The 15,534-nt window shown below is 38.5% G+C and overlaps 1 protein-coding gene across 1 annotated transcript in view; it reads right to left on the bottom strand.

Moving 5' to 3' along the window:
* The window catches only part of MGAT5 (alpha-1,6-mannosylglycoprotein 6-beta-N-acetylglucosaminyltransferase), a 70,711-nt gene extending 57,774 nt beyond the window's left edge, over positions 1-12,937 (bottom strand). The window contains exons 1-2 of the mRNA XM_041405754.1: positions 12,551-12,937; positions 8,467-8,634 (exon numbers count right to left, since the gene is read on the bottom strand). Of these exons, the coding sequence (XP_041261688.1) occupies positions 8,467-8,634; positions 12,551-12,788 (406 nt within the window). The 5' untranslated portion in view covers positions 12,789-12,937. The remainder of the gene's footprint in view (positions 1-8,466; positions 8,635-12,550) is intronic.
* Between the last annotated feature and the right edge of the window lie 2,597 nt (positions 12,938-15,534).

Genomic DNA, 15,534 nt, shown 5'->3' with positions numbered 1-15,534 from the left:
GAATTTTGTCATTTAAAATAAAAAAAAATCAAGTTAATTATGCTATCATATGATGGCTTTCCTCTTCAGAAGGTTAGTCAAGCAAATCCTCTCTTCTACTTAAGTCCTATTAAGTACAGGGTACAAGCTATAATTCCTTACTTTACAGCACACAGTGCCAAGTCTACCACTTATACCATATTTCATTTTAATGGGGGTCTCATGGCCTGTTAAAGAAAGAAAAAATGGAGAAAAAATCCCAAAATCCAGACAACAGCCTGATTTTTGGTAAATACACAACTGCAGTTCACATGTTTGCTTCTGTCACGTGTGAACACATTCTCTGCATCCCAGTGTGTTTCTGTTGAGAGGCAAAGACCTTTGCTGCTGTTCATTACTCACAAGGTTTTACAGGATCCCTGTATTTGCAAGATCTACCTGCAAGAATAAACCCCTCTTCCAATAGTCACACACTGCACCAGCCTCACCCTTCCACAGCTCCCATCAGCTGTGCCAGTACCACACAGAGACTGCCCAGGCACAAACCCTCCCAGCCCTCCCTGCTCCTGTCCAACCCCCAAAAACCAAAAAGGAAGAGACAGACATTTTTCTCAGCAAAAGATGCAGACTTTCTCAGGCTTCTGGTCTCCCCTGTGGCCAGCTGCACTAAGGCTTTTTCAGAGCAGTCCCACTATTGCTCTTCCACTGGGATGGGTTACACACAAACAGAGCATGGATCTGTACAGACAACATGGAACACTAATGCCCAACTTTATCACCTCTAACCATGTTGAAATATTAATATGTCTGGGAGTATTACGAAGAGTAGCTCACATCTTTCCTCCTTGCCAGCAACAGTGAACACTCTGAGGATTCACCTTCCTCAAAAATATTCATGTTTTACCTCCACCATAGTCCACAGACGGAGGAGATGCTTCCCACAATCACCAGCTCCCCACTCCCATCTTCCCATTCAGCCTTACCATGGATCTATATCCCAAACACCTACACCAGCTTTCACTTGCTTCATTCTCAGCTATTAATTAGGTCATTGCACAGTGAAGGCAATTCTATAAAACTTAAATATAAACAGTCCCATGACACAATTTACATAAAACTACTATCCAGAGCAGGAAAAAAATGTAGCAATATGTGCATACAAGAGGAAATGCATGTGAAAGAACAGAAGGAACAGAGAAATGTAATTCTGTTCCATCTGAGTATTCCCTAGAGAAGCAGTCTTTCCTCTGTGCCCATGAACAGGAAGCCAGCTGATGCAGTCAGACTGGAAACACATCTACATCAAGGACTGCTGTCCAAAGCAACAACTGCCTGCAGAAATGGGCAAGTCACTGCTGGTTTCCACACATAAGCCTGAGAACTCAGTACAGGCTCTGAATTCCCCAGTGAATAATCCTGACAGTTCCAGCCAAGTACTACTTGCTCTGGCTGTACCCTTTCTTCTTGGCTGACAATCATCCCTCCCAATTTTTTTCTTAATGAACAGACTCTGTATGAAGAATTACATTTCTGCTCCTCATGGAGGTGTGCTTGAGCTTGTTGGTAACACCTCAGAGCTGGCTCTCCTTAAACAGGACCCCAGAGGTGAACAAATCTTGTGTTTCCCATGAGCAGCTGAGACCAAGCTCAACCAGATACCAGCAATTCACACTTCTGAGTGTGATCATGAAGACAAGGGAGATGAAGAACTGGAACCCTGGGGATGCCAATCTACACATCAGGATCTTCCAAAGCATGAAAAGCAAGCATTAACATACAAGTCAAGGCTTAGGAGTTTTTCATCATTTGGAGATAAAACCCCAAACCCTAATATCTCATGAGGATTCTTGTTAAAAAGTCTGGATAGATGTATTATGCTGTTAGCAAATTCATGTTGGATAATTCTTTCCTGAAGGGGAAAACTACATTAAGCCAGACACTGAAGTTACTTTTGTTGGAAAATAGTATTTGAGAAACCACAAGAATTTTCACCCTTAATTAGGATTTATGCAATTTAAAATGCAAGCTCTGAAATCTCTTTTCCCAGCCAAAACTTAGAACTTATAGCCAAAAGAAGTTAGAAATACAGCTGTCAAGTTAGTACAAAACAACAGCAGTTAATAAACACACTTATTTCTTCTAAACTTTGTGTGAGCCATTATATTAATTTATGTTCTACACACACCTAAATGTTTTTAAATTCATGCATAGCTTATCTCCTCTTGACTGCTGTTACAAAAAGACATAATTATTAAACATTTATCTCATATGATCATACATTAAAAGTCAATGCATTAACAAACTAAAAACATGAACATAGCACATTATAAACTCAAAAGCATGCAGTCAGTACAGATAATCCTGGAAAAAAAAGAAAAATATTGATAAAACACCCACCAACTGCAGATCTTAAAAAACCTCTTTCAATACTGTTTGTGAGGTCCTGGGATATTTAAAATATAACTACCAAACTCCATCCCCGTGTTTAGAAAGGAGCCATATGTTCCCTTCACAAATGATCTACAGCTTTGCATCAGGCGTCGTTAGAGCACAGCAGGTGAACCTGAACTTGTGAACAATCCTCAGTTGTTTCAGCGCAAAGTCTGGCGCGTCAGCATCAGCGACACGGCAGAGCTGAGCTAAGCCACCAACCCTGCACTGGAAAAGAAGCTTCTCTCTTGTTGCTTGCTATGAGCACTGCACCTGCTAAAGCCCCAGGCCTCCAGCACCTAAATACCAGCTCACAGATGCAGCTCTTCATTGCCTCCTGCATTTCAGCTCCACAGGTTTCATTTGTAATAGTGAAGGTTGACAACACCCACGTTGAGAATGATGTGGCTAAAAGCACAGTCTGTGGTAGGGAATTGATTTTTGTTTGCTTTCAAGTTGCTCTTTAATAAAACAGTAAAAATGAGCAATAGTGAGTGCTACATGCGTATTTCCTCCATTTCCTACATTGCACATTCTTCAAATAATGTGCTTTGTAATAGGCTAAAAAAATTCTGCTTCAATTTTCCTCCATCAGACAGTTAGGAAGTCTAGAAATATTCCACTAAGACTGTACTCTGAACAAGAGTTATAATTAGTCACTCAGCAGTGAGTGCTGTTTGATAGGTGCTCTGTTTGTCATAAGAGTTTTAAAATAGCAATATTGGTTAAAGCAAATGAAAAGGCTGCAATACAGCTGAAAATGCAAGCTGACACCAGCAGCCTATCTACTCTGCTAAAGGACCAGCTTGGTGTTCTTCTGAGAATAGAAATGTATTAAGAATTTAACACTACACTAAAAATGATGTACTTTGGAACCTTGAGGCGTAAACTCTGATTTTCAGACTAGTGTATATTAAAGTTTTTTTTATGATATACAGCACAGATAATAGCTCAAGTCAAAAGTCTCCCATCAGCAGATTTCTACTGATGTATATAGAATTTCTCTAGTATTATAAGGTCAGAGTATTCACATCCGATCAAATCTATTCACCAGTTTTATCTCTGTTCTCCTGGTTTTGAAAATTAAATACAAGTAATATTCTTACTTTAATTCATGAAACTGTTCTCTTGTTTCTATTTCAGTCCTGAAATCTGGTATCTGTGGTTAGACACAGACTGTAGTTAAGGCTGGTTTAGTTTGTGTAAGGTCTTCTTTCCTTTCTCCTACTAATTAACACATTCTCAATTCAATTCACATTTTTCATCTCCAGCTGGTAAGAATTCTTTAAAGAGAGAATTTGCAGTGTGAGCTGAAAGCACTAACAACATATTCAACCAAATGAGCTAAAGGTTTCAAGATTTCAAATGCAGAGCACAAAATGCTTTCTACCAACATTTTAGAAACTTCTGTAGCAAAGTGTTGGTATGATTTAAAGAAAATTAACTTTTCTACCTCTAGTCCATCCTCACACAAGCTGTTCTGCTGTGTTCCATTAGCACTACTGAAATCAATGCAGTGCTAGGAGAATTCAAGTAGTAGTCAAGTGGTTAATCAAAATGCAGCCCAGGGGACCACTAAGAGCCCCCTTCAGCACTATTAACACAGCTTTGCACTGCAGTGGAAAATATTCACCAGCAGTCTCCTGCACACACCACACTGTGCCAGGCTGAGGGCACAGAAAACTCCCCAGCTCCACACAACTGCCTTTGTGGGAGGGGGGGAATCTTAATAAATACACATATACAGTGTGAAAAAGAATACAATGAATAAGGCACAATAAACACGAGTCAAAGCAAAACATCACCTCCAGGAAGCTGCTATCTTGACTGTCAGAGCCAATGCAGTCCCACACCCTGCTACAGCTGGTACACACTGGTGCCCCGTGGGGACAGTCAGCTTGTGCTCTGAGCACAACACACCGCGCTGACTGAAGAAAAGCCTGCTCTAGTCCTCTCAAGACAGGAGGGCAGCTTTGGAATTTAAAACAACATGCAGTATCTTAGATTTTTAATCTCTGCAAGTACAGGACTATGGTAGAACTGTGGTTGCAGACTGCTAAAACTAAAGAGGCTGTGTAACAAAATTAATCAGAGAGCCATGGAAACAAATCCACTGATCCTGAGGTTACCTGAGTCTTTCCCCCGCACCGACCTAAAAGGCTTCAGTGTGGCAGCCCCAAGTCTTCAGGAATAAGGACATGGAAATACCACGACAAAGGTCCTTCTCACCATAGTAACATTACAAAAAATAGCCTTCTTGTAGCATTGCCAAAGCTGACTTGTCAGCCTGCCTTGCTACATATTCACGAAGGATGCCAGATATCTGACAGGCATCCAAGCCATCATGTCTTAAATGACAAGTATACACTGAAGTCTGCATCTTAATGAGTGACTTGAAAGATGTTAAAACTGAAGTTGTTAAAAGGGAACTGAACAGCCAACACAGCAGAACAAGTTAATGCACAAGGCAGGAGAGCTATGGAAGCTTTGAACAGATACACCAGCAGTGTCCTCCCTCGCTGTGCAGTGTTCCATGCAGCAGCCTGAGCCTGTCCTTAGGCTCTGCAAGGGTCCTCCCAGCACCAGCTGTGTACAAGGGGAAGGCTGAGGAGGATTTAACACAAACCTTCACTTGCTCATTTTTGTGGGACCAAAGACACGCAATTAAAATCATTCAAAGCAGCAGTTTTCAAGGTAAAATAATGTTTTGTAAACAACCAGTCTGGCAGAGTTTTCAGTACAATTATTGTATCTGAGGCATTAGATGGTCAAGATTATAAAAAATTTAGCTTGTCACTGAACAAGCATAGAAACAGCAATCACCACCTCTAAAGAAACCCATCCCACAACACAACACACTAATCCCACTCCCACTGCTTACCAAAAATAACACATGAAGAAAACAGAGGACTGATCCTCTGATCATGTTTGTGCAGTTTTCCCTATCATATGAATCATGATAGTGCAATTCTATCCCAGAAAAATAAAGGATTTCTTTTATCATTATTGTAGAAAAGCACAATTGTTAAAAACTAAATTGCCTAAACCAAGCTGATCTTGTGCCTGTCACATGGAAACAAAGATGCAACTACAACAGTAGCAGCCCTGTAGACAAGCTCTGCTTCAAAGTGTCATGGTTTTGTATTCCCCCATTTCTGTTTAATCATCTCTACAACAGCAACTTTAAATCTGCTTAGGGTGTCATTTGTGGCAGTGCCTCAAAGCTTCCTGTTCTAAAGGCTGGTGAGAACTCTTATCTCCTAGGCACCCAAAGTTTAGATTAATATTTTCCTGTGTGTATGAGAATATATTACTTCCCACAGATGCAAAAAGGATGACTATCAAATATCTCAGAAGCTTTTCAGATACAACATAGATAAACAGAAAAAAAGAGAGAGAAGGAAAGACAGCTTTACTGCTTTTGAAACCAATCAGCCAAAGCTTTATAAGCATCTTTATATTGTTACATGATGTAGCTCCATTGGAAGCAGGACTCTTGTAGAAAAGTCTGCTAAATGACATTGCACTGTTTCACTGACAAATAAGGCCATAAAACACAATTTACTGCAGAGTTTTAAGCAGCAACTCAAGAAGCCTTTAAAAAAGATTATCAAAATTATTAAACATTATGCTAATCAGATGCTTCACAAACACTATGGTTGTCCAGAAAGAAAGACCAAAATTATTAACCATCCCTAACATGAATTTGTCTAAAGTCAGCATTAAAATATTACAACTGGTAAAGAGAGGAAAGGTAATCCTAACATGCTTTTTGTGATCACTTCATAGTGTAACAGCTGAATGTTACAAAGAAAAGTATCATCTGTATTTGTATACATACCTCTTTCAACTCCAGTAAAATGACAAACTATTGGGTAACAAAATGCCTTCACCACAATTTTCACATTACCTCAATTGCTTTAACACAATGTAAAAGGGATGTAATTGAAATATCACAGACAAAAACAAACATTGGTATTGTCACAATGTCCTCACCCAGCTTATTTTCTAAACAATTCCTTCCCAACAGAGAAGATACTTATATTACAATTATGCTGGAATCATATGGCTTCCAGAGTGTGCTGTCAGGGAACTGCCACAAAGGAAGAAGTAGAGACAAGTTTTTCATTTCCATTTGGCTGCCCCTGATCTAAGTAATTGCCACTGATTGCTTCAAATGGATGAAGAGCAGGCATTTAACACAGGGATTAGGTTCAAACTCTACTCTAACCCCAGGTACTATCCAGTCCAGAGCAGTGACATCATCCAGTCACCAGCACAATACATTAATCGAACCTTAAGGAACTCTTACCTGAAGGCTTTTCCTGTTGCTGCTGTTTAATGATTGCTTCAGACATTTTAAACTCAGGGTACCAAGAGTCAAAGGTAAAAAAGCTGTGGCTCTGATCAGAGGAATTGTGTTCTTTGCCACAGAGTAAGCCTCAGGCAGTGCAAAGCAATGCAAACACTGCCAACAGAAAACTTACCAGGCTCCTTCAGTGTTGCTCCAGAATACCAAAACTGTGAATCTTGTGGCTCTGATCAGAGGAATTGTGTTCTTTGCCACAGAGTAAGCCTCAGGCAGTGCAAAGCAATGCAAACACTGCCAACAGAAAACTCTTACCAGGCTCCTTCAATGTTGCTCCTGAATACCAAAACTGTGAATCCAGCCTACTCCAAGAATAATAAACAACATTCAAATCACCCTAAGAACTGATGAAAGATGTTTCCTTTTCAGGTAAAAACAATGAACCTTTGCCTATAAATTTTAAAGCAACAACATGAGTATTATGTTCTAATTATCTGCAAATCTAAGGAAATAACTCTTTTGTCCAGCTATGCAAAGAAAACATACAGTGATGTTTTTCATTTTATATATATGGTCCAGACTCTAACAGTGCTGTAATCGTTCACTTTCCATCTCAGTGGAAGTTTTTCCAAGATCTTGTGCTGGATGCAAGATCTTGTTTTTCCAAGATCTTGTGGCAGGAAGGTGGCACAGCCTGTCAGCACCCTGCAGGTGCTGCACCTTTTCAGCTGCTTGTTCCTGATCTGCCTTCAATTCTACCAAGGCAAGGCAGATGGGGGGAGGGAAAGGTCTGTCTGACCAAGAGATAGCATGACTTTAGCACCCTGGTACAGATAAATGCAGTTAGGACTGAGCAGCTGAGAGCAACTCTGCTGCCACACTGTCATCAGGCAATCACTTGCAAATCTGCTTTCCTAGACTTGCTCCAGTGGCATTTCCCTACCAAAGGCAGCATTTGCCTCTCTATTTTGAGAATTTCAGAAAGTAACACCTTCTCAACAGAAATATTTATTTTTGCGGGAAGCCCAAGGACAGACAAGACACAGGAGCACAGTTATCAACTTATTTACCAAGTTGCCTTAACTCTTCTGCTCTGTTCTCTTTTGGGACTGCAAAGATCATTGGACTTACACTCAAACTTTCCTATGAGTCAGGACTGCCAGTATCTCTTTCAACTTGGTGGCAGAACAAAACAGTTCATTCACTGAAAACAAAATGAATGACTTCAAATGTCATCTCAAAACATGTTTTTATTTTAACTGAATGTACCAGGTAGGTGATCTCTCTGAGTCAAATCCTAAGAGCCATTAAACACTGTAGGGAAAGACATTTAAAAATCATGACCAACAAATACAATAAATGTTTTCTTTCAGTTAATAACCAATAAAGTGCATATGGTAGAATGGCAGAGCAGATTGATACCAACGTAAATAGTTAGGCCTTGAGAGAAAAGATCTCCCCAGTTTCATCATTCTAAAATGCAACCATTTAAAGCATGAAACATCTACTATAAATGAGTGAACTATTCCCTTGAGAAGAGATTTTGTTTTTCTAATGTGCTCAAGTTACCACAGAACAGAAACCTTCCACTAAGCTTGGACTTCAGTTTGTCATTGATAAGGCTAGACTTTGAATTTTGTTTTCCAAGACATTCCAAATATCTAACATTGAAAAATCATGTTATGCTCAAGAGAGAAAAGGTTCAGATTAAACAGCTCATAAATAATTTTAGTAATTGCCATACACACCTGCTACATTAAGCTTTTCAGCTGCTCCTAAGCTGGGAGCAGAAGTGGTGGTATTGTTGGTCGAGTTTGCTCCTGTTCCATTAAGCACAAGATTTTCCACCTTGGACTCCAACTTCCCAATGCGCTGCAAGATATTATCCAACAGGACAGCAAGTGTCTTCTTCAAATCTGCAAATGAAAATGAAAAGTTAAACTGCTTAATAATGCAGTGCACTCTTGTCAGACAGAATCATGCAATAGATACAAGAATGAGACTGGAGAGAGATATATATATATACACACACACATTTTCTCAGTGCAAATCTTTGCCATTAGCAGCTCTATGCATTCATGTTCCCTTTGTTCAGCCTCAGATCCAAGTTTCCTTGGCCATGGAACTTGTCAGTCTGTATATTTTATGAAGCACAGCGCTACCCATAGATATCCAAATTCAAGGTGAAATGTGAGCCTTTACAGGAACAGAAAAATGCTTGCTTTGCAATGGCTCAAGTAATAAGAAGCTGCTTAAATAATAATGAGTCTAAAGCTAAATCCATATTCAAGCACCATCAGAGGAACAGTCTGTTGATACTCAGTCATCTGGGAACAAAAATCCCCTTCCCAAAAAGAACAGCTTTAAGCCAGTACAAAAACCTTCTCCTGCATCTCCTCCACATAACCAGTTACTGCACTGGCAAATTAAAAATAGATCATAATTTCTCAAAAAAAGTTCAGTTCAACCTTTCTGTTGTATTCACACAAGACCAAAAGTCACATTTCCTTTCTTCAGTCTGCTGGTGATTGTCTCTGTTTGCTCTGACACAGGGTTTCCTTGGCATGGAAGGCAATGAACAATAACAGGAATTTGCATATCAAATGACAACACAGAAAGAGTTCTCTGATATTTTTTTCCTTGGCTTTCATTTTGTTCAGATTCCTTGAAGGAATGCAAGACACTCTGGCAAGTTAAAAGAAGTGAGGACAAAAGTAGAAAACTAGACCACTATCAGACGAAACTGTATTATTATAATGGCAACAAGCCAAAGAAGATGAAACTATTGTCCTTTGTTCATTTACCCTTGTAAAGATTAAAGAATTTGGTACAAGGAATTGACATTATTTTTCTGTTTAATTACATAAAATAATTGCATGTGTTTTGGCATAATGTATTTTCTGTTTTACACAACTTTAGAATCAAATAATATTCTGATCTATAACAGAAAACTTTTCCATATGTTATTACACATATATCTGAAGAGATTCCACTGTCTCTACAGCAGTTGTACTTTTGCCACATTCATTCCATAATTTTTTTTTCCAATGACTATCTCAATTCTTGTGCAAATGAGAGACTAAATAAGAAAATGCAATTACTTTAGAAAGCTTATAGTTGTTTTCTCCAAACAAAAGGAGAATCATATTAATTCCATAGTGCCATAAAAGAAAGCCTTTCTCATCATAACTGTGTTTTCCTTTGTCCTGTAAAGATCAGAAGGTGGAATCTGAAGCACTAGTCCATACATCTGGACTATTTTAAAAGAGGTCCAGAAGTTATTTAATGGCACAGTGTGCAGAAGAAAAGGAAACTCTGGACTTAACATGAACAAAACCAAGGTACAGAAGGAAGAAAAAAAATCAAGGAAAAAAAGTAAAATTAATTCAGGAAACAGTGAGGAAGAAACGTAGCCTACATAAAGCATACACTGATCATAAAGACAAAAGAGGTTCAAAATTATTGTTTTTTAATTCTGATACCAACACATTGATATGAGAGACATCTTGTCAGAACAAAAAGGGAAGTGGAAGCTAGTATGAGAAGGGGAGGGCAGAAGCACAGATTCATAGAATTTTTACAAAAGAACCGTTTACTGCTACAAATTAAAATCTAATATTCATTGTGTATATCTGAACTATGACTTTTGAAAGGAAAATATCTGAGCCACCTACCTGACAGGTGAATACACAGCACAAAGACAAGGTGAGAAAGTAAACAAGCTGTGCAACCACAATTATGGAATGACTGAAAACCTTTCAGGTAGGTAAAAGCAGCCAAATGCAGCAAACATTTAATTTATTCTTGAACATGGAAATCACGACTGTGCTCACTTAAAGCAATCAGAGGATAACATTAAGAAATATAAAAAGGCTAAATAAGCAAGAGCATTAATTTTCACAGAACACTGAAGAAACCTCTACCAATTATTATTAACATCAGTCATTAATGTGTTTATTTGTGAAGAGCTAACCTGATTATTTGCTAGCAGCAAGTCATTTGGTATGCCAAACAGGACAAATTAACTTATTAAGTAATTACCTTATGGTGTTATTCACTCACTATAGTGCTTTTCCCTGAAATATTTTAAATAACTGCATTACCATTATTTTCCATCTTTCCAAACTACTTTGTTGAACACACCTGGCCAAACTTAAAAATATTCTCAGCCATGGGCTTGAAATTACTACACAAACATTGGTTTTCCCTTCACAGAAGTGTCACAAAGTTATTTCACCCGCTTCCAAATGCAGTTTAACTTCTCCTTGGGAACTTGACCAGTGTTTGGAGGCAAGTCAACTTATTCCCCAGCAGGATTTGGAACAGGAAATTAATGCCACAGGCAACAACCTGCAGGGGGAACTTTGCTTATGGATATCCTGTACCCATATTAACCCAGTTACCTTCAATATCTGGCGCCAGAATGTTTGGGGTTGTCTATTTTCTTTCTCAATTCATCCACCATCAAGCACCCCTGCACAGTAACAGGACACTGGTAATGGCTATACAGCAGATAAAGTTTTGTTTTGAGCCTAATCACACAATCCTCTAAGGATCTAGGCTTGCTCAGAGATCCTCAACCCAAATGTTGATATAGTTTTGCTTGTGTTGCTTTGTAATGTTACAGTTCCAGTACAGCTCAACATGCAGCCACAAATCTGGAGTTACAGAATAAGGGCAGGTTGTTATTTAAGCCAAGAAGCAATTTAATTGTTAGCTATGTTGTGGATAATAATCTCATGCTTACAGGCACACAAATGCACACCAACTCAAAATTTTGCTTTTTAGAAGAAAAAGGACTGGTGACAGAAACAAGACACAGAGAGAACCTTGCAGCAGAATATTTTCACTGCATGCACCAAAAAGTAGAGTATTAACAGAAAACTAGAGAAAAAAAGTTATTTTTTCTCAGCTATTCTATCTGTTGCATCCTAGTCTATATTCTTTGTCCAAGCATACAAAAACTATCTACTCAATTTCTTCAGAGCTGAATATTAAGAAAACTATAAAAGAAAGCAAACCTAAATGACTTAGTTTAGTCATTAGTTTTCCAGGCAGTCTGGAAATGCATAGGTAAGTTGGAAAGAAAGTCTGTCTAAAAATTGCTAAACAAGTAAGGTGCATTATGTGATCTTAACAGACTGAAAAGGAGCCACACATAACCTGAAAATTGATTAAATTTTATTTTTTAGGAATATTTTCAGGTAATATGTTTCATTCTTTTCTGCTTGCTTTGTCTGACACATGCACAAAACCTTAACTCTAATATACAAACTGGAAGAGAGTAAGCATTAAAAACAACTGCCAAACAAAGCACTAAAACTCACAGAGTTTTCTGCCCTGAGGCAAACAGGATATACTTAAGCTTAATTTAGGATTATACCACATAAATAAGCTTAAACATTAAGTAAATTGACTGAACAAAGAAGTGAAATGGGAAAGAAGAAATAAATAGCAGGTCTCCATTTTAAAGTAAGGCAAGTTTTCCCACAGGGAATTTCTTACATCACTGAAACGAAAACTGAAAAGCCTCCCAACTTTCTCAAAAACACCAAAAAAGTTTTTTTTAAAACTGAGTTGTAACAAATAACCTAAAGCATACTAGATAGAGCTACTAGACAGACATAATAAAAATTAGCAGACAGCTTCGTTTTCAAGTGACAAGAAATGTAAAGTTTGTCCCACTTAAAAGGGAAGGCCATTTTCTCCATTTGTACAGAAAATGCACAGGGTAAAGTGCTGCTAATTGAGCAGCATTATGAAGCAAAATCTTTGGACAACTGAGGAAAAAGCCTTAATCAGATTATCTAATAATCCAGAGAACACACTTACCATATGCTGTCACTGTCCCAACATAAGGCCCATCAACTACATTTTTATTTTCTTCAGCTAATGCTTTGATGTATCTTTTGCTGAGATCCAAAATTTGCTCACGCAGGACTGAACTGCTTTCATGTTGTGTTTGCTGCTGAATAGTAAAATGCAGAAGCATCATTCCCCAAATAAAACCAAAAGTCACCAGAAAAAAGCCTAGCTTCTGAGAGGACAGCTTCCATGGAGAGAATGCCATGATTCCCAACAGCTTCACACAGTTACTACAAAGGTTCCTAAAGCATGAAGCCAAACAGCAAGTTCATGGTGCAGGTATATAAATATCACAGAGCAGGACTCAGTCTTATTCCAACTCCTTTGTCAACACATATCCGTATTTCAGTTCCATCCTGTTGCAAGAGAAAAGAAAAAAAAGCACAGTTAGCACACCTGAAGTTTTTACTACCCACTCTAGCTCTTTCCCTCTAACTGGTACAAACCAGGAGCAGACAAGATGCTTGCTTTGTAAATGGTTAATCTGCATGTCTCATCATCGTACTGTGGCAGCCAGAGCAAAGAGAGGCTGAGGAAAGCACTGGAAGGACAACAAAGCAGGAGTGATGTGCCCGAGCAGGTGGAGAACACCTCACAGCATCTGGATCAAATTCCCTGCCTGAAGTGGTTTCTAAGCTGTATTTCAAAGTAAGGCAGCTGTAACATTTATTTGTGTGTGTGTGTGTGTACGCAAAACTTCACAATGTTGCCAGTGCAGCAATTTAAGACAATTCTCAATGTAATTCAGTTCTCAGAAAACAAGTAATTTTAGCTGGCAGTGACACTGCTCGGAGTTCCTGGCAGGAGCTACAGCATATGGCTAGATAGGTGATCAGGAAATCAGACTCCCTCAGGGGTAAAGAGGAAAGAAGAAATCTACATTATTTAAGCCAACACACTCTCCTGGCTTCCACTGCAAGCAGTTGGGAGGCTGGAATAATGTTCTGCTCCTGTGTGGCCTCTGCTGTGCAGTTACTCCTCAGCCATAAAACACACTCCAACGAGGTTGCTCTTTGCAACTAAATCGAAAACACAAACTTCTGAATGCAGCAACACGTCTTTGATATATAAACTAATATTCTCAGAGCTTTTTTCATACACAAGGGAAAAGGTATTGCAATAAAGGCCTTCAAGATACAGTAGGACCAACTTTTCAAGGTAAACTCAGTTATAAAACTTGGCATGAAGAATCCAAAGGCAAGAAATGGTCTGTGATGAGAGTTAGAGGCAGGGTCCTTAGCCTGAAGTCCAACTAGAAGAGGGGTAATTAAAAGGTAATTAAGTGTAACCTATCATGTTAGAACACAGGTTTGGTAAAATGTTATCCTTTTAACTTCATAATGCTTCCAGACAGGATTAGAGAACATAATGTTCCCTTCCATTCTGTGCTTGCACAGATAATGCAGATGTTGCTCTGTTTTAATAGGATAATTACTCAGATCCCTGCTAGCAGTGCTCCCTGCTTGTTAAAATTCCCTGTAGATCTTCTGCTTCCAGCTGAACCAGGAGTTGTGCACAGAGCCAGAAATACCTTTGGAGCACTTATCTTCAATGTGACTTGAGTGTGCACACTGCACATCATGGATTAAATTGATTGTGGAAGTGAAGGCACATTACTTAAACTAAAAACAGGCAAGGCAGACACTGTCCCGTGCCCCCACACTGCTAAAAGAACAATCTGCCATCTTTTCTTTAGGAGGAATGGGGCAGAGACATTAATTGCAAGTACAGTGAAAAACATCATAAAGCCCCCAAGCTGGCTTTTTTCACACTGAAAATATCTCAGGAAAGAAAATGAACAGTCTCAACAGAGAAAATTAAGGACTTTGTTCAATGCTGCGCTACATAAATTTCAGTTAATTTTCCAAGAAATGGCAGGGAGAAATTTTACTTCATTCTGTTTGTTTAACTATAGTCTTGAGATATTTTTGGTCTGACTGAATAATAGAATATTGTTACTTCATTACAAGCTGAAAGTTTCATTATTCTTTTGCAATATTGGGTGCGATAAAATATAGAAAATTCCATAGTGTAAAACAAAGCATGACTTAAAAAAAAAAACTAAAATATTCCAGATAAATTCCCTCAGTGACTTAATTTCAAGTAAGCACTGACAACATCCTCTGCAGCAATAAGATCTGTGGTTAAACAGTCAATATTTCTTCCTCAATTATCACTTGTTTGTCAAGAAGAAAACACTGAATAAGAAAGTAAATCTATCACCACCATATTTTAACAGACAAGTGCTAATGATTGTTTATGACTAGTTGATAATGGAACAAAACACCTCTGAACATAATTAACATTAAAAACAGCAATTATGAATACAAGCATTTCACAGCCTTCTTTTTAAAGTTCTAGAACAGAAAGAAAGATGGCATAAGAAATAGTGTAATGACACTGAACTATGAGAATTATCTCCTTAAAGAGGTGTTGACTTTTCTGTTCTATTTATCAGCAGAAAAATAAATCTTAAATCCACTAAAAAACTGTAAGAAGGTAGACAGCAAATATTAAAAATTTGCCATAAGAAAGAACTAAAATTCAATGACAGATGGCACAATGGTCCCCATTATTTCAACAAACCACCAGAAAACCCCAAACCCAAATATCACCAACAAGCCTTATTTTTCCTGAAGCAATTTCAGTGGCCAGCAACTTGATGAGCTCCCAACAACATGTACTTAACTAATTAACTTTACAGCCCTGCTGGTAGCCATGGAGGTTTATAAAGTGCACAGCAGAATCCTGGCGCTCCCATGGGCAGCTGCACAGACTTTGGTATATATTTAATAAATATTTATATGACTTTGGTATATATTTAATCCCAGATCTGACAGCTGTCAAGGACTGCAACCCAACTATTCCCCAGTTACTGATTAGCACACACCTATAATGAGTCATAATTTGGTACCTAAGTGGACAGTGGACTGAAGATACCAAGGGGTGAC

The sequence above is a fragment of the Onychostruthus taczanowskii genome, unplaced genomic scaffold (assembly GCF_017590055.1).
Source record: "Onychostruthus taczanowskii isolate IOZ18803 unplaced genomic scaffold, ASM1759005v1 scaffold10, whole genome shotgun sequence".
Classification (NCBI taxonomy): Eukaryota; Metazoa; Chordata; class Aves; order Passeriformes; family Passeridae; genus Onychostruthus; species Onychostruthus taczanowskii.
The sequence above is the reverse complement of the archived record's forward strand: the minus strand, read 5'-3'. Positions and strand labels throughout refer to the sequence as shown.